Below are 20475 nucleotides of genomic sequence, written 5' to 3'. Positions count from 1 at the left end.
CTGACATAGACTAAGAATAACTAGCAAGATGTCCTATAGTTGTCTACGTGAGATGCGGTGAACCTGGATGCGACATTTAATGGGGGAAATAGGGGAAGGTCGGGGCTACAGAGTGTTGTTTACAGAAAATGGGACTAGGGAATGGGGGATTGGGGATAGTTGGGAAGTATTGGGGAAATAGGGGAATATTTACAAGCGGATATGGATGGATCCAAATCCCATATCCGCAACAATATATATATATATATATATATATATATATATATATATTTATTTATTTATATATATATATATATATATATATATATATACATATATATTGTTACGGAACCCAACGTCGGCCTCGGATCCCTTCTCGAGGGGGGATTAGTCCCCTCGTTTGTGACTGACCGACGTGGTCCCTGAAGCTGCACAAGCTCCCTCCAGAGGCAGGTGAGCAGCTTCGTTCGCGACCGCGGATAAGATGTTAATTTGCCGAGCGGATGGCAGCCGCGGCACGAACTGTTAACAAAAACTAGACCCAATTCTCAAACGTTGGCCAAATCGTGCCACATGTATTCAATTGGGAAAAGAAAAAGACGACAGGTTGTGAAGAATAAGAAGAACAAAAAGGGTTTGAAATACGAATATAATTTATTACTAATATTTACACAATTAAAAGAAACGAAGGAGGAGGAAGGATAATAAAATAAAAACAGAAGAAAAAGAAGCGGACACAGTGCACCTTAGCTTACCTATAAACAGTCTTACTTAACCCAGGACAGAACAAACAAAACAAACTCACGTACACAAGAGGATGGAATGGCAGGAATCGTTTGGAGGGATGAGCAGGTGGAATCACAGGGCACAGCGAGCAGGTCCACTCCGGGCGGGAAGCGAGGAGCCGGCAGCTCCTTGTATTCGGCTTTACACCGCACACCGGCAGGGTCACTCGCTGCCCCGTCAGGGCTTCACACAGCTGGTTGAAACGGGGCTGGTTGAGGCGGCTCTCTGCAGAAATCAGCTGGGTCATGCATCTGCCGTATCTCTGACGCAACTCTACTAAAGGCTTCCGCGCGCGCTTATATCTCCCTCGGGCGATCAAGCCGCAGGCCTCCAGGACACGCCCATCGGTGAGGTCGCCTCGGCCCTGATTGGTCGCGAGGGCTCACCGATCCCGCCCTTAGAGGAGGCGTTGGCAAGGCCACGCCTTGTTCCCGGCGCTGGGCCGACCCCTCCCACCTTCGGCTCCGAGATGACCTCGTGGCTAATGGAGTCTTGCCGCGAAAACAACAACCCACAGCTGCAGCAGAATTCAGCGAACCGCTCAATGCAGCTGGCAATTGAGGAAAGGGGAATCCAATGGAGGTTCTGGGGAAATTGAAAGGGGATACTACCTTGTCTGGATTCGGTGCAATGGAGTGTCAATTAATGGAAGACACAGCCTTAATCTAATACACACAATAAGGAAATAACTACCAACAAGGAGGAAATCTATGATTTGGCTACGTGATGGTATATGACCTAACTAAGGGATGCCCTTTGACCTTTAGACACAACAACTGGAGGAAGGAGGGTGACATTTTACCACAATAAAAAAAACACAATTCTCATATCCACAACAATATATATATATATATATATCTCTATATATAAAGGAGGAGTGTCTGTGTGTCTGTCTGGATGTCCGCTTATAACTCAAGAACTACACATCGGAGAAAAGTTTTAGACACAGATTCGGAATCAGCATAAACTTCCGGTGGTTATAGGCTACTCTTTAATTTTAATATCAATGGTTTAAAAAACCGCGCCAGCTGCAATTCCACGGTGTAGTTTGTGGCGGCGCTATTGGCCCTTTCCGATCCCATGACGCATTGCGGTTCCGATTCGCGATAAGGTCTATGCGCTATCACCGACACTTTTCCACCTTTTCCATACCTTTTAATCAGATTTACCTTATCGTCCATCGTAACCACATTACGCTTGGAAACACTAGCATTATCCTTCTTCGGACCCATGGCTAAAGGTGGGTTTTCACGGGACACGCGAACGGTTCGCGAAGGATGCAATTGTCAAAAAAATGGCAAAGTCCAACATTCGTATTTTAGGCTCCAAAAGTTCGCCAAACATGCACGGAGGTTCGGAAGCGTCGTCAACAACAATATTGTTGAAATGAAAATCAAATTTTAGCAGTATGTGTGGCAGTATATTTTGTATATTGTGGCAGTATATACTGTGGCAGTATATTTTGGCAGCAGTATTTGGCAGTATGTTGAAATATGTTGAAAAAGTCAAAACATTACATGGGGTGTACTTACTTTTTCACGTGACTGTATATATATTTGTCTGTGGACTTTTCACAACAGCTTTGCACAGAAAGTTTCAGAATAGTTAACGTGCTGTTTCATGGTATATATATATCCATGTAATACCACGACACCCAACAAAGGACTATTTGATTACTTCTGATGAGGTAACACAGAGAATAGAGAATTTATTAAATAAATGTAATTCGGATTACAGGGGTGTGCCATCAGATCTGTTAATCTTGCGTTAACCTGCGGGACTGCTTTGACGTCATAATAATAATGCTGTACTGACTCTATGTATGTCATTACCTCTGCCACCGAAGGTGGATGGAGGTTATGTTTCGATCATTTACAGTAAGTACTCTCTCCATTTCAGTTAAACTTCAACGGAAATAATTTCTTTACCATTTGTAGTTTTGATATCCACAAGGAAAGGGAATAGCCAGAGCCGAGAGAGGGGAGAATACAGAGAGGCTACCGACCTGTCAACCAAGATTTCGTTTACGTAATACGTACATTCAAATAAAACATCAATAGAGGAGCTGCTAGGATGGTCGACAGGTATGCACATTTGCCTGTGAGCCATCTGGCCTCGGTTAGAATCCCGACCCAGCTATAAAGTGTCGTCCTGATGTTTCGCAGGCAGTAGTCAGGTTCACTATGTTTTTTCGTTCAAAATCATGGTAGATTAGCAAACCTATACATTTTTGGAAACGTTATTACATGGAAAATCTGAAAATCAATGTTTACATTTGCCAATTCCGACCAATTCGATTCGACCAATTCGACCAATTCGACCAATCGACCAATTCCATTCGACCAATTCGACCATTCGACCATTCGACCAATCGCTTCGATCGACCATTCAACCATTCGACCAATTCGATCGATTCGATTCGATTCGATTCATCGAATTCGATTCGATCGACCATTCGACCAATTCGATTTGCCAATCAATTTGACCGACCTTTGCTTGTGTGGAACGGACTGTGGAAACGATGCGGACTATATTGTCGGATACGACACACAGGACAGTGATGACGAACTCTAAATGGCATATTCTGTAATCGTGTATGTTTGATGCCATTGACTGCCTGTGTATATTTTGTCATTGACCGCTTGTGTAGATGTGAAGTTATACTGACTGCATGTGTATATATGATTTTGCTGACTGCCTGTGTATGTTTGGTGATATGAATTATTGTGACACATTTTGATGTTATTAACTGCCTGTACAAAATGATAACATGTATTTGATTATGCAACTTATCGCGAATATAAAGACAGTATTTTGCAATTCAAAACCTTTGATTCGTGTCTTACCATTCCCCATAGCACTAATTTGATACTTTCATTGGATTCCTTGACCCTGAAAATATAGGTTTAGTATATATTTTTAAAGTTTTTAGGGTAATTAGAGGCAGAAATAGAACAAAATATATATTTTACAGTGGCCATTTTGAAAATCCAAAATGGCCGCCATACAGGTATCTCTCCAAATGTAAACATTGATTTTTAGTTTCCTTATGCTATAACCTTTCCAAAAATGTATAGGTTTGCTAATCTACCATGATTTTGAACGAAATATAATTTATTGGCATAGTGAACCTGACTACAGGGCGAGGTATCAGTGTGCGGGGTATCCGAGGTATCCCTCCGCCGGTTTTAGTTGATGGACGTTAAAGATCCCACGGTGTCCTTGGCGAAGAGTAGGCGAGCTATCGCTGGCACCCTAAATGAATTACAAATTCATACCTAACCATTACCTAGAGGCTCTGCATCAGTGGCATTGCCACGCCCCCAGGAAATGATGCAACTCACAGCATTGTGCTGCATTCAAAAGAAGAAGAAAAACCGCAATTAAATGGAGCTACTTTTTTTCCAGTTGGACGTTTGCTGCCAGCGCCAGGTCCTTTATTAAAATGGTCTGTACCCTTAATTTCTATGACGAGGTATTTTTCACCTGTGCTTGAAACCAGTTTTGAGCTGTCTTTTTCCCAAATATTGACACAGTTGTCGTGTAGATATTTATCTTTAAAAGGTCCCTTGCACAATGTACAAAACGTCCCTTGAATGAATCACACAACTATGATTATAGGTCTGAGTAGTTAACCATTACCTGGTGGTGAACCATCAAGGGGAGTTTGATTAATATGCCTCAAGAACTATTGACACTTTTCTGGATTGTTTTGATTGGATAATGGATATGACAATGTGCAGTTGACTTTGGTCTTTAGCCTTGAGAAGTTTTGTGGGTTTCTATTTACAGATGAGTATAAGCCGTGTTCACACATCTGTGCCATAATCAGAACTATGATAATTATAGGTCTGAGTCTGGAGTACATTGGACAAGATGATCCTTATTTCTTGTGATTTGGTCTATTTGGTGTTGCCATTATACGTTATATTGATACTACTGAAAAGCCCGTCATAAATAGAGGGTTGGAACAGTTTATTCGACGGTGCCGCCTCATGAGTGTGCTAAAGTCTGAAGTCTCGGCCTAGTGTCAGGTCTTCATATATCTTCTTCATTTATTAGATGTCATGCAGACGGAAATGACCCCTCGTTTTACTCTGCATGCGTTTTTTTTTTGTTTTTTTTTTGTTTTTTTTGTATACTGAATCGAGGCTCGTGAAAGAGCTAATTTGCACATCATGTGCAGCAAATTTCACCTCCCGGCGCCTTGTATTTATTGTTATTTTAAAAAACGCTTCTGTACACCGCCCTTGAGGCTCTGTTTGCAAGCCACCGTCTACAATTCCAATAGAAGAGATTTAGTTACTCTTTTATGGAAAATGTTTTTCGAGTTTGTTTTATCCTCAAAAATAGACCATAGTGAAAACACATTCGTGTCGAAAGATTCGCCTTAAAACTGTGGCGGGCACAAGGGGTAATAATTCCGCGCACCAGTGGGTGGCGCGAGCATCCAGGCGGGGAACTGAAATGCATGCCCCGCCTTACGGCCGATCGGCCACGCCCGGGGGCAAGGCGTGGCCTCGGGACATATATGCGGGCTCTAAGCTCGAGCCCGCCGAGTGCTGATAAGCGAGCTCTTAATAAAGACTCTTGTTTGTATCAACGCGTTGTGGCCTACCTCTCTGGCAATCGAGTCATGTGTGCACAGCACCACACTGGTGACCCCGATTGGTTCAGCCGTTGCTGACCCCCGAACGCGCCATGGCTACCAACGCCGTCGCAATCAAACTCCCGGAGTTTTGGGAAGCACAAGCCGACGTTTGGTTTGTGCAAGCCGAAGCTCAGTTCCAAATCCGGGGCATCACGGCGGACAAGACCCGGTACTACCACGTGGTCGCTGCCCTCGGGCCTGGCACTGCCGCCCGCGTCGTGTCCATCCTTCAGCGCCCGCCGGGCGACCACAAGTACGAGGCGCTCAAACGTCTCCTCCTCGCCACGTTCGGGCTCACGGAGGTCGAACGTGCCGACCACCTCCTGGACCTTCCCGCCCTCGGCGACACACGACCATCCGTCCGGATGGATTTCATGCTGTCCCTGCTTGGAGACCAGCGCCCGGATTTCTTGTTCCGCGCACTTTTCCTCCACCAGCTACCGATACAGGTGCGCCTCCCGCTGGCCGGTTCCAAAATCACGGAACCCCGCGCCGTGGCCGGAGAGGCCGACGAGTTTTTCGCGGCCTGCGACACGCGGTCGGTGTACGGTGCTGCCGTAGTGGATCCCGGTGCAGAGGCTACAGCGCCCCCGGCTTCCCTCGTGGCCGCTGCTGCGCCCCGCCCACTACCGCCGCCGCCACCACCACCGCCGCCGGCACGGCCGACGCGGCCGCCACCGCCGCAAACCTGGTGCTACTACCATGCCAGGTTCGGCCGCAAGGCTAAAACGTGCCGCCCGCCGTGTTCTTTTGACGGGTCGGGAAACGACTGGGCCGGCGCTCACTTGCGGCCCTGAGCATCGGCCATTCCGGCAGCCTCCTGTTCATCACGGACACCTTGTCCGGGCGCCGTTTTCTTTGCGACACGGGAGTGCAGGTAAGCGCCCTCCCTGCCTCCTCGTCCGACAAGCAAGCCGCGGGCCGGGGCCCCGCTTTGCTTGCCGCCAACGGTACACCCATCCGCACATTCGGGAAGCGTTGCCTCTCACTGCGGTTCAGAGGGCAGCCCTTTCAATGGTCGTTTGTTTCACCGTGGACATCGGCGGTGCCCCGGATCGTATCTCCATGGACCGCCTCAAGCCGGCCCACCTCGATCTGGACCACCCCCCGCAAGCAGCTCTGCCTCCGCGCCGAGGCCTCCCCCCAGCGGTCAGACCCCCGGCACCCCCCAGCCCCGCCGTCCCGCTACTCCCCAGCCCTGCACGCATCGCCAGGGGGCGTTTTGGCCGGGTCATCCGGCTTCCCCGCAAGCTCACCCTTCAGGTGCGCGAGAATTCTGGGGGGGCGCGTGTGGCAGGCACAAGGGGTAATAATTCCGTGCACCAGTGGGTGGCGCGAGCGTCCAGGTGGGGAACTGAAATGCATGCCCCGCCTTTCGGCCGATCGGCCACGCCCGGGGGTAAGGCGTGGCCTCAGGACAAAAATGCGGGCTCTAAGGTGGACAGACATCTGTACAAACAAACAAACGGACATTGTGTTTTATGTGGTAGATTTGCCCTGCGTGTATCTGTTGACCATACAAACCCATGAGAGGCAAAAATTTCCAGCACTCTTTGTGCACTTCCATTGATTTTCCAATTTTCCAAGGTCCAAGGTGTGTTGGCCTAGAATCATAGTCTACTAACACTTGTGTTGAAGATACCAAGAATGTAGAGCTTTTCTCTAGGTGTTACATTCTTAACTAGAACAGCACTCAGTAGAGCGCATACCTCCGCCTGGTGAACAGTTTACGTTTTGTATCCCACTGATAGGCCGGAACTGGATTCGGACCTAAACCAAAATCTAATCAGCTTGTTCTTGTCACCTAACCAACTCATCCACCAAGTTTATTCATAACTCGTCCATAACTTTTTTAAATATCATGTTTAATATCGCTTTTCACCCGATCTCTCAATGGTGAAGAATCACTTAGAAATTAAATAATTCTTGTAGCCGAATCCATATTCAGATCTTCACCAAAATCGAATCGATTAGTCCATGTGACACACCCAACCGGTCCACCGAATTTCGGCCAAATCCATCCATAACTTTTTGAGATATCCTGCTATGTATCGTTAATGGTCATATCTCCCAATGGTGAAGAATCACTTTAAAATTTTAATAATTCTCATATCCGAATCCATATTCAGATCTTCACCAAAATCGAATCGATTAGTCCTTGTCAGATACCCAACCGCTCCACCACGTTTCGTCCAAATCCGTCCACAACTTTTTGAGATATCCTGCTATATATCGTTTTTGGCCCTATCTCCTAATGGTGAAGAATCACTTAAAAAATTCTACTAGCCAGATCCGAATCCGGATCTTAACCAAAATCGAATAGTTTCGTCCTGGTCACATACACTACCTCTCTGCCAAATGTCGCCCGAAGCCGTCCACAACTTTTTGAGATATCTTGTTCACAAACAAACAAGAAGACGTCATGCAGAGCACGATACTTGCAAAATCTACCCCCCCACCCCCCCCCCCCCCCCCACCGGAAAAAGGTTTAAATTGATCCAGCAAATTGTCCATTTCATAAAGATCAAAATTGACGATCTTCATCAAAGCTCAGGTCAATAGGATGAAAAGTGATGATTTTTAGATGAAAATTGATGATTTTAGAAGTTTGACCTAGAGTTGACCTTTGACCTTTTGACCTCAAAAATAGTTGGTTTCCCAATTGAATGACTCAATGTGCAAATACTGTTCAATTTCCAAGTCAATCGGATGAAAATTGATGATTTTGGAAATTTGACCTCGAGTTGACCTTCGACCTTTTGACCTCAAAATCAATAGGCTTCTTAATTGTGATGACCTCTACAACTTGGTGAAGGTTCGTGAAGATCGGTTGAAAATTGTGACCTTTAGACGACTGACATACAGACAAACAAACAAACAGACAAACAGATAGACAGAATAACCTTTGACCTTTTGACCTCAAAATCAATAGGCTTCTCAATTGTGATGACCTCTACAACTTGGTAAAGATTCGTGAAGATCGGTTGAAAATTGTGACCAGTAGACGACTGACATGCAGACAAACAAACAAACAGATAGACAGAATAACACGCAAGACCAACCAATATACTTGAAAAATCTTCGATTTTGCAAGTAACAAAAGGACAAACGGACAGACAGGGATGAAGACATAACCTCCATCCACCTTTGGTGGAGTAGGTAATAAATATAGGTCTTCAGAGAAGGTGCTATTTGTCTTCAGGCTTTGTGAGTGCACCGAGTCAGTGGAGTAGGCAAGTCGATTTAAAACTATGAGCTCCACACACCCGATTGAGCTGGCAGGAGGTAGCCGCCCAGCTGCCAAGCTTTGGTGAGCAATGACCGACCAGTGAAGTGCAATGACCACCCAGGCTAACTAAACAACTGAGTCAGCCTATAACTCATAACTGTTGCCTCATGTTGTGTCTACTCTGAATTAACGGTAAGGTCGGAGTGTCCTCTACAAGATGACTTTATTGTAAAGCTCACGAAAAAGTATAGAGATTGCAACTTGTCCAGCATGAGAGCCTCTGTCTCAGCATTGCTTGTTGCATGCAAAGGAAGAATCTTTTTTGAGAAAATGATATCAACAGGTTTTGGACGTTAAGTTGCAGACGTGTCTGTATAACATTTAGTATAGTGGACAGTAAAGATCTCACGTTGTCTGGTGTCAATTTATAGGTGGGTTATCGTGGGCACTCTGACCCAATTCCGAGGTCTACATTGAGAGTAAGCTTAGCTGCAGGGGTTACAGCTTACAGAATGATGTTTAGAAGTTGGTCACACTATCAGCAAAGTAGGACCCCACTGTAGTTTCCTCTCAGGGTGAACTTCAGTCTGGCTCTAACAAAGGATTTCCCACAAGGCCGTGGGAGCAACAGATTCATTTTAGGATAGTCTGCAACTCGCAATGTCCTCGTGTTTATGTGGCTTTTAATGCAGGAATCAGCACTATCCAGCCATCTCCATCACACCCTGATGTGCTGTCATGGAGGACCTCCACTATCCACTGACGGTAACAACAATGTGGTCGTGGCTGTCATTCGCAAGTACAGTATATTGGTTGGTCGTGTGTGTTATGTCAATCGTCGTTTGTCTGTTTGTACAGGTCACAATTTTAAACCGATCTTCACTAAACTACACCAAATAGTAGACTTGGTCATAACCAAGAAGCCTATTGATTTTGAGGTCAAAAGGTCAACATAAGCCAAAGTTCAACAACTTAGGTCAAATTTCTAAAATCCTCAATTTTTATGTGATTGACTTAAAATTTGAAGAGGATTTGCATGTCAGGTCATTGAATTCAACCCCCAATTATTTTGAGGTCAACATAGGCCAAAGTGTCAACGTAGGCCAAAGCGTCAACATAGGCCAAAGGTCAACAACTTAGGTCAAATTTCTAAAATCCTCAATTTTTATCTGATTGACTTGAAATTTGAAGAGTATTTGCATGTCAGGTCATTGAATTCAACCCCCAATTATTTTGAAGTCAACATAGGCCAAAGGGTCAAAATAGGCCAAAGGTCAACAAGTTAAGTCAATTTTCTAAAATCCTCAATTTTCATCTGAATGAATGGAAATATGAACAGTATTTGCATATTTGGTCATTGAATTCAACCACCAATTATTTTGAAGTAAACATAGGCCAAAAGGTCAACATAGGTCAAAGGTCAACAACTTAGGTCGAATTTCTAAAATCCTCAATTTTCATCTCTGACTTGAAATTTGAAGATGATTTGCATATTTGATCAGTGATTTCAACCACCAATTATTTTTAAGGTCAAATTTGTTTTGGGGATTTCACAAGTATCTGCACAAAGTCTTTCTTGTTTGTATGTCAATTGCCTACAGGTCACATCTTTACTACGACCTTCATGAAACTTCACCTCCTGGTAGAGGTAGTGACAAGCTGAAAGCCTATTGTACACCGCTCCTTTCCAATTCCATCCCCAGGCACTGCATGACGTCATCGCCAGGCACCTAAGGGTGCCCGGCGATGATGCGAGCTGAAAGGGAGTACTCAGTTTTCACTCCGGTTTCTTTCTTTCTTTCTTGTTTGTTTTCTTGCTTTCTTCTTTGTTCGGGCGATATCTCAGCCATCCTTTGAGCTAGGAAGCTGAAATTTGAGCAAAATAGTGAGCACGTGTTTTGGCAAAAACGGTACTTCTTATTTTTTGATTAATCATTTAATACATTAATTACTTATTTATTATCGATTTATTAAGTACGTATTTATTTTCTTCCTCATCTGGGCAATAGCTCAGGCACCTTTTGAGCTAGGAAACTGATATTCGGACACAACAGTGACCAAATCCCCCCCCCCCCTTCCCACGCCTCCTCCCCCCAAGCCCTCTCCCTCCCACACTTCTCCCTGCTCTCCAATGTTGTGGTTGTGTGCTTCCCCTTCTGTCCCCATCTTGTCTTCCGCTCCCTCTTTTTGTATATTTTGTTTGTCTGGTTGATTTGTTTGTGAAATAAATGTTAGCTCTTTCACGAGCCTCGATTCAGTATACAAAAAAAAAAAGAAAAAAAAAAGTGATTTGGCTATAAAAGATATTTTTGATTTATTGACTAATCAATTAATCGATGCATTTTTTTTTTCAATTAATCAGTTATTTAATTAATTTTCCTAAAGTTAGAGGTTCAGATGAAAAAACCTGGTGGTGTAGGTATGCTAATAGCCAATTCATTAAGAAATTAATTATTTTACGATATTTATTTATTTTAATTACGCAATTATTTATTGGACACCTCTCCCTCCCAATACCGTCTCTTTGTGCTGCACAGCGGCATCACCGGGTGCTGAAGGCGCCCCAGCAATGCCGCGTGCTGGAAGATATGTTATTTATTTATTTCGCATGGGGGTGGTGCACTTTGAATATATATTATGTACTTGTTGTTTTTGAGGTCAAAGTCACATAAATCGTCGATTTCTAATCGAGTCACTGTATATCTACAGTATGTATATTTATCGACACGGCTATACCTATAAAAGGCAAAAACCTCTTCTTTCTTTCTCTCTCTCTCTCTCTCTCTCTCTCTCTCTCTCTCTCTCTCTCTCTCTCTGTCTCTCTCTCTCTCTCTCTCTCTCTCTCTCTCTCTCTCTCTCTCTCTCTCTCTCTCTCTCTCTCTCTCTCTCTCTCTCTCTCTCTCTCTCTCTCTCTCTCTCTCTCCCCCTGCTGGTCGTTGGTGAGTCGTGCGTGGGTGTGGCAATCATGGCTGCTGTGTGTGAGGAGCTGTGAGTACTGTGTTGTGTTGTTGCCTTTCCCGTCCCCCTTTTCACTCCCTCTGTGTCCTTGTACGTGTTTGTGAAGTTTTCCCCGTGTTTTTCCTTCTTTGTTGAGACAGGAGAGAGAAAGAGAGCGCGCATGGTGAGTTTGGTGCGAGTCCTAAAGAACCTTGTGTTCTTCGGGCCTGTGCTCTGCTTGCCGTGTTCTTCACTATCGCCGTTTATCGGCTCCCTTATTCTATTTCTTTTCATTTTACCTTCGCCTGCAGGCTTTGCTTGCGATAGGTTCTATTTTGTTTTGTTTTTTTCAAATATTTCCTTAGTTTTGGTTCATTTATCGCTATGGCAAACAGTCGTTTGCAGAACAGCATTTACGAGTCACTTACTCGTAAAAATGGGGTAATAGTTAGCCCACCCGACGGGGTTCGGGTCGATGACGTCGTGATGGGCTTGGGTGAACTCGTTGGTTTTGAAAATGTGTTAGCAGCTTCAAAGATGAACCAACGAGTTGTTGTTTTTCTTTCCGAGGAGCGCTATGTCGCTCAGGCGGTTGAAACTGGTTTGTCCTTACCGCCAGATATTTTCGTTAATGTTAGTATGTTGGACTCACCGGCGGTGAAAATCACTTTATCTAATTTACCGCCTTTTGTTAAAAACGAACAGATTTTGTCCGTTTTAACACAGTTTGGCACCGTGGTGTCAAAAATCTCCATGATTCCCTTCCGTTTGCGTTCGGATTCTACAGTCCGCCATATCATGTCCTTCCGGCGGCACTGTTACATGGTGTTAAAAAACAATGCTCAATCGCTCAATGCTTCAGCTACGTTGGTCGTTGAAAATCGAAATTATCGAATGTACATCGCAACAGAGACAATGACGTGTTTCACGTGTGGTGCCTTCGGACATTTAAAAGGTGCTTGTCCGAAGTGTGTATCCGGTGGCACATCTAGACAGTCAGGAGCAAATGCCGATCCTAGTGGCACATCTAGACGGACAGAACCAAATGTCGATCTTCGCAATGACAATGGCGCGTCTGGGACGGCAGATCAGCCTTCACATTCGAGCGCGGAAATCGATAATTCACCGGCTGATGACGCGGGTTTTACTACCGTGTCCTCCAGGAGGAGTTATAAAAGAGGAAGCGGTAATGAGGACATACAGGCGAGCGTTTCGAAAAAGATAGCGCCGTCGAACGAACGTAATGTTTCTTTTTTAGAAACAGAAGCTCCTGCAGCTGGTCTTCTGCTGCAGAATAGGTTCAGTGTGTTTGCTGAAATGGAAGAAGACGTTTCCGTTCATTCCTCTCATGAACAAGGACCAAGCGCAATGCCCCAAGATGTTGTGGTAACCCCCCCGGTTACTGAAACTAAAGTCAAGAACCACAAACCTGCTCTCGTCCCGCGCCCTGCTGACGATGAAGTGTCTGAGGTAATGGAGGAAGAAGAAGCAGCAGCTCCAGAAGGAGAGTGCAAAGCCTCTGATATAAAAGCGTTAATCCCTGTTACGGTTTTTAAAACTCCCGCTGTGGAAACAGCTGCACCTTTAGTAGAAGACGATTTTCCCGTTATGAGAGCATCGGTTTCGGTGTGTGGGGGAAAAAATGAAGACTTTCCAGATTACGACTCAGATGGGGCCTCGTCGCTTGCCTCTAGTGCTAGTAGCGAGGTCTGGAATGACCCAGCAATAGCCAAGGAACTGGAGGGTGATGATGATTTATCACCCACGGAAATTCTAAAGTTTCTCCAGGACACCTTTCGAAAGAAAAAGGTTAAAATTATAACCTTCTTCCCGAACCTGTCTGGCTTTATAAACTCCTCAAGACGTCTCCTCCTTAAGGCTGAACAACTTGGTGTGACTGAGTCGCAAGTTTTTCGCCTTAGAAAGTGTGTATTGAAAGCTCGGAAAGAGCTACAAGCACACCCTAACTTCCCTTTACATGATAAACCTTCCCTGCCTACACCATGACCTTCTCTGTTGTAACTTTAAATATAAATGGGGGACGTTCACCCCTGCGTAAAGCTCAGGTAAAGTTGCTTGTCGAGCAAAAACATTTCGATGTTGTTCTTTTGCAAGAAACAAGATGTAGCTCTTCGTGCATGAGCGAATGGACTCGCATCATGAAAGGACAGTGGTTCTTTAGTAGCTTGACCTGTCCTAGTGCTGGAGTGGCTATTTATTTAAATCCTTCTTTCTGTCCTGAAAATGTCACTTTTAAGGAGATTACTAAAGGGCATTTAGTTTCAGTTAATTTCTTTTATAATGGTTATAAACACACTTTCATAAATGTATATTCACCCAGTACGAGCACAGAAAGATTAGCTTTTTTCACACAGTTAGAAATGTCCCTCACACACCTTGATTTTGATGGCCTTGTTTGTCTGTGTGGGGACTTTAATTGCACACTGTATCCCACCCTTGATCGTAATGGAGAAGAGCCCCACCCATCAAGTACAACACCCTTAAAGAGAGCATTGTCCAAATTCTCCCTTATGGATGTATGGAGACTCCAGAACCCATCTGCACGGCAATACACGTGGTGCCGATGTGCAAATGGCCGGCTATCTCTTGCAAGGCTAGACAGATTTTACATCAATAATGACTCTTTAAACGTCATAGACCATGTCGACGCCACCCCAAGTGGTTTTTCGGACCATCACATGGTTGTTCTTCATATACTCTCCCCGGCTCGAAATCGTGGCACTGCCCATTGGACCTTCAATGTGAGTCTTCTGCAAGATGACGCTTTTCCGGTCGCCTTCCGAGCCTTTTGGGAAGCTTTACTACTACGGAAGCCTTCCTACTCCTGCCTCATACAATGGTGGGACAATGCGAAAACCCATATTAGGACCTTTTGCCAGCAATATAGCTCCTTTTGTACAAAGAACGAATCTGCGCTGCAATCTCTAATTGCCAAAGAAATATTGTCTCTCCAGTCAAGCCTCCCAGCTCCCAGTGCCGAAAGGACTAGTTCTTTAATAGCAACGAAGAAAGCACTCCTTGCTCAACTCTGTGCAAAACAAGCCAGAGGGGCTCTAATAAGGCTACGAATGGAGAACTACAGCTTTATTGATACTCCTTCCAAGTTTTTCTTTGCTTTGGAAGCACGAAAAAAGAGAAACCAGCAAATAACTTCGCTGCAGGCACCAGGAGGCCGAACAACGCACGATCCAAAAGACATTAGAAGCTTGACAAAACAATACTTCTCTGACTTGTATTGCGCCAGAAACACTAAAGAAGACATGATTCGTTCCTTAACCACTTCTTTGCCCACCTTGTCCGAACCTGCATGTCAACAACTTGACAAGGAAGTGACTCTTGACGAACTCTTTACTGCGTTGCAAACTTTGCCCACAGGTAAAGCTTCTGGACTTGATGGAATCCCTGCAGAGTTCTACAAAACCTTCTGGGATTTGTTGGGACCTGAGTTGCTTGACCTCTTAGTTGATAGCCTACGAACAGGCTTGTTACCAATCAGCTGTCGCAGGGCTATACTTGCTCTCATACCTAAGAAAGGAGACCTCCAGCAGCTTAAAAATTGGCGTCCCATTTCGCTCCTCTGCACGGACTACAAGATTTTTTCAAAAGTTCTTGCCAACCGCCTCAAACCTCTGATTGGGGAGATTGTACACCCCGATCAATCCTATTGCATCCCTAAAAGGACAATACACGATAGCATTTTTATTGTACGTGACATGATTGACATTTGTATTGCTGAACATAGAAATGTTGGTCTGGTGTTTTTAGACCAAGAAAAAGCTTTCGACACGATTGATCACTCTTATCTCTTTGCAGTTTTACGGGGGTTTGGTTTTAAGGAAAATTTTATTTGTTATATCAAAATATTGTATAATAATATTTTTAGCTTGCTCAAAGTTAATAACATCTTAAGTCAGCCTTTCCCTGTTACCAGGGGTATTCGTCAAGGGTGCCCCCTGTCTGGCCTTCTATACTCCCTATCAATTGAACCTTTACTACATCGTTTACGCACACGGCTACAAGGGTTTTATCCTCTGCCGTCAGAAAATCCCGTAAAGACCATTGCTTATGCGGATGACCTCTGTGCAATTGTGTACTCCGATGACGATGTTCGCGCTCTGGTTGAGTCTGTCGAGGAATTTAGCCTGGCAAGCTCAACTAAAGTTAATTGGGAAAAGAGCAAAGCTTTTTACTTAGGTCCACGGAATGAAACTCCCCCTCCAACCCTACCAGGGCACCTTGTATGGACCAATGAAGGAATACACTACCTCGGTGTCTTTCTTGGAACTCAAGATTTTATTTCAAAAAACTGGGAGTCGCTGATTACCAAAACCGAGCAGCGGTTGATAAAATGGAGGGGACTATTGAGGCAGCTTTCCTTCCGGGGTCGTACTCTGGTCATTAATAATCTCGCGGCATCAATGCTCTGGCATGTTTTTAAAGCACTGCAGGCCCCAGGTTTTATCCTTAAAAAACTTCAAAGCTCTTTTGTAGATTTTTTCTGGGGGGGAAAGCACTGGCTCCGGCCAGGAATACTAAGCCTGCCGACTGCAGAAGGTGGACAGGGGCTAATAGATGTGACGAGCAAAGTGATGGCTTTTCGCCTCCTTTCAGTACGAAGGCTTCTATACTCCGACGTCCCATGGAAAGCCTTTGCCCATTGTTTGCTTAGGCAAGCTGGGAAACTTGGCTATGGTGACGAGCTTTTTCTTCTCGACGCGAAGCGCGTGGATATGACATCGGTCCCGTTGTTCTACCGAAGCATGCTGGAAGCGTGGCAGGCTGTTTCTTTTCGCCGCGACACCAGTGCTTACTCCCTTCAGATGTTTTTAAATGAACCAATATTTTTAAATTCTTTTTTTGATGGGGTCTGTAGTGACAGATCTTTCATGCAAAAGTTTATTGATGTCGGCGTTACCAGAGTAAAACACCTCAGGAACCCCCTTGTACATAGATGGAAGCCAGCTGCTGACATTGCCGTGGCCACCAGTGTGAGGTCCATCAGAGTCATTGGCAGAATTTTCTCTGTGATTTTACGGACCTTTAAGCAAACCGGGTTAAAATGGGACCCAGACATAGAAGATGCCCTCCATCGATCCCAATGTCCTTTCCCAAATCTTTTAATTTTATTTCAAAGTTTTAGGCTCTTTAACCAGATGGAGAAATCCTCAGTGTACAATCTATGTGTTCTCACTCTTTTTCCTGGCAAACCTGCAGAGCCACAAGCTCATTGGCGAGCGCTGCTCCAAGCTAACCGTTTCACAACAATAAACTGGCAGGTGATGTACAAAGAACCTACTGTCAAGCGCTCGGGTGATCTACAATGGCGGTTAGCGCACCATATCCTGCCTTGCAACATCCTGTCCCACCGTATATGTCCTGAAAACTCGGAATTGTGCCCCTTTTGCGACACCCCAGAGACCATTTTTCACATTTTCATTGAATGTTCAAGGTTGGCCTCGTTTTTTAAAATCCTGTCACGTGTGATCCGGGGGCTCGGTTTGACTTTTACACATTGTGTTTTCATATTTGGTTTTAATGTTTTGTATCAATGTAAAAATGAATGTCTTTTAGCAAACTTTCTGTGTTCTGAGGCAAAACTTGCCATTTATTTATCGAGGAAACGAAAACTGCAGAACACTGACGTTTTAGCTGATGACGTTTTAACTGTTTTTAAAGCATTGGTTACATCGCGTGTTCTTTTTGAGTTTGAAACTCAAGATCCTGCTTTATTTAAAAATCGGTGGTGTGTGAAACAATCCTTATGTGGTATGGTTGGTGGTGTTTTAACAATCAATTTATAAATCTAAAGTATTGCTTCTCTGTTACCCCTTTCCTTCCTGGTTATTTCTTTTTGATGCCTGTACAAACATCTTTCACCATGTAAAACTTGTTTTCCTTGTAATAAAGGGGAAGAAAAGTCTCTCTCTCTGTCTCTCTCTCTCTCTCTCTCTCTCTCTCTCTCTCTCTCTCTCTCTCTCTCTCTCTCTCTCTCTCTCGCGCCCCCTGCTGGCCGTTCGTGTGTTGGGCGTGGCAAGATGGCGTGCACTGGTGTTCGTGTGCTGTAGCTCCGTGCTTGTGTTGTGTTGTCCACCCCCCCCCCCCATTCCTTCCTTTCCTATCGCGCCTTTGCCGTGTCCTTCTTTACCACCTGTGCCCCTTTCCCTCCCTTGAGACAGAGAGAGTGAGAGAAGAGCCCAAAGGTGAGAGCAGACCCGTTCGGTTCAGTTTACCTGCTCCGTCGGTGCTGTTTACCTTATTCGCGTCGTATGAACTTTATTATTCATTATTTCATTTCGACTTTATTTATTTTGTGTCCTTTCCGCCTGGTCAAGGTGGAAAGGTGAGACATCGCCGTTATGGCGAGTGTTCGTGCACGGCAGGAAGGGTTTGAAACCCTAACAAGGAAGCATGCTTTCGTGTGTGTCCCTCCCGAAGGTGTTCCTACCGAGGACATTATCCTAGCTGTAGGGAATGTTATCGGCGATGAAAATGTCCGCGCCGCGTCGCGGATGAACCAAAAGTTTGTTGTTTTCGTGTCGGACGAGAAGTTCGTGCATGATGTTGTTAGTGCCGGTCTGTCATTGAAAGGTGGGCAGTTCGTCATGGTTTCCCCGATGGACACACCGGCGATTAAAGTTATTATTTCAAATGTCGCTCCGTTTATCACAGATGATAAATTAATGGCTGTTCTGACCCGGTATGGAACTGTTGTTTCCCGAATCTCGATGATTCCCCTGGGATGTCGGGATGAACGAATGAAACATGTTATGAGTTTCCGGAGACAAGTATTCATGGTGCTTCCTGATCGCGGCGACGATACAGGACTAAACATCTCGTTTAAAATTTCGGTAAATGATCGTCAATATCAAATGTACGCTTCGTCAGGCACCTTAACGTGCTTCCTTTGTGGAGCCTTCGGACACGTTAAAAGGTTTTGTCCCAAAGCATCTTGTACGAAGTGCGGCAAATTGGGACACACCAATGTGGGCTGTAAAAAAGAAAACGCCCCGACCGTGCTTCCTCATGCCTCGACCGTGCTTCCTCACGCCTCGACCGTGCTTCCTCACGCCTCGACCGTGCTTCCCCACGCCTCGACCGTGCTTCCTCACGCCTCGACCGTGCTCCCCGACGCTCAAACCGTGCTCCCCGACGCTCAAACCGTGCTTCCTGGCGCTCAAACCGTGCTACCTGAAGCCCCGACCGTGCTTCCCGACGCCCCGACTGTGCTTCCTGATGTCCCAAATGTGCTTCCCGAGGTCCCGACTACGCTTCCCGAAGCCCCAACCGTGCTACCCGAAGCCCCAACCGTGCTTCCCGAAGCCCCGACTGTGCTTCCCGACGCCACGACTGTGCTTCCCGACGCCCCGACCGTGCTTCCCGACGCCCCGGTGCTACCCAAACCCAGTGAGATGGCACTTGGTGATGCTAGTACTGCTGACGAACCCATGAATGAAGAACTTGTCATACTGACCAAAAAACGGAAAGCACCACTAACAAATAGCCCCGATGGTGCGATAAAGAAGGCTGTCTTGGGCAGAGACACTGTCTCTGCAAAAGAGGGCAAAACGTTTACAGCAAACGAAAATATCGAACGCCAAAGTGGTAAAGAAGATGTTACTGATTTCCCAAGCTCTGAGAATAAAGCCGACATTGATCCGAACAATGCGGCCATTTTTGAGCCTGAACGCGAAGCCCCACCGGTCCCCCCTCCAGTAGCTGAGCGGACTGGTGACCAAACAAATTGCTCTGTCTCACAAACAGAAATCGTAACCCCGGCTACGCAGAGATCTGCAGCCATTTGCCAAAGCACACATAAAGAAAGTAAGCACCAGTCTGCTCGTGAGTGTGCACCAGAGTACCCAACGAAATCTCAGGAGATGCCTCCAGAGGAGCTCGTGAGAGCTGCAAGTAAGGCCCAAGATCCAGGTGGGACATTATCAGACCTGTCAGAGTCTGAGGACGAGGTGGAAGTGACTGAGCTGTCACAGTCATCAGCATCTCAGTCACAGATACCCCCCCAACACATCGTGTCGTTTCTAGCCGAAACGTACAGACAGCGTAACATAGTCATTAAAGACCATTTTGACGATTTGGCTGCATTCATCCACACTGCAAAATCCATAATTAAAACGCCTGAACAATTCGACCTGAATAAGTCACAATACCACAGGTTAAGAAAATTCATCACACGTGCAGGTGTAGAGTGTTCCCAGCCACAGGCTGATTTCATCAATACAGGATGAAAACTATAAAACTCGCAACCTTAAATATTAACGGTGGTGGTGCTAGACACCTCCGCCAGGTCCAAGTAAAAAACATATTTCAACGGAAAAAGGTGGATGTGATCTTACTTCAAGAAACTCACATCACACCAAATGTGGAACATAACTGGCATCAACTTTTTAAGAGCCAATGCTATTTCAGCAATTCATCAGCTTCATCTGCTGGAATCGGCTTCTTGCTGAAGCCAGGCCTCGTGTGTGAGTCATGCCATTTTCAGGAGGTAATAAATGGTCGGCTTAGCTCTCTCAAACTAGTAAGCCATAACTTCCATTACACTATTTTTAATGTGTATGCGCCAAGTGATAGCATAGAGCGTAAGTCCTTCTTCACCGCAATGATAAATCACTTAAGATCAGTTGATTTTGATCATTGTGTGTGTGTCGGAGGTGATTTCAATTGCACCTTCGACCCATCGGTTGACAGAAATTCTGCCGAACCCCATCCTGAGTCCCATGTACACTTATCCAATTTTTTTAGCACAATGGGCCTCGTTGATGTTTGGCGGTTGCACCACCCAAGCACATCCCAGTACACCTGGTGTCGATGCGCCAATAGTCGAGTATCCTTGGCAAGGCTTGACAGATGGTAC

At 45.3% G+C, this 20475-nt stretch overlaps 1 protein-coding gene across 1 annotated transcript in view; it reads left to right on the top strand.

Moving 5' to 3' along the window:
- Nucleotides 1-2838: 2838 nt before the first annotated feature.
- LOC144888767 (C1GALT1-specific chaperone 1-like) overlaps nucleotides 2839-20475 on the top strand; it is a 38979-nt gene continuing 21342 nt past the window's right edge. The window contains exon 1 of the mRNA XM_078767960.1: nucleotides 2839-2849. Coding sequence (XP_078624086.1) covers nucleotides 2839-2849 — 11 coding nt within the window. The remainder of the gene's footprint in view (nucleotides 2850-20475) is intronic.

The sequence above is a fragment of the Myxine glutinosa genome, chromosome 14, assembly GCF_964187855.1.
Source record: "Myxine glutinosa chromosome 14, kmMyxGlut1.1, whole genome shotgun sequence".
Taxonomy (NCBI): Eukaryota; Metazoa; Chordata; class Myxini; order Myxiniformes; family Myxinidae; genus Myxine; species Myxine glutinosa.
The sequence above is the reverse complement of the archived record's forward strand: the minus strand, read 5'-3'. Positions and strand labels throughout refer to the sequence as shown.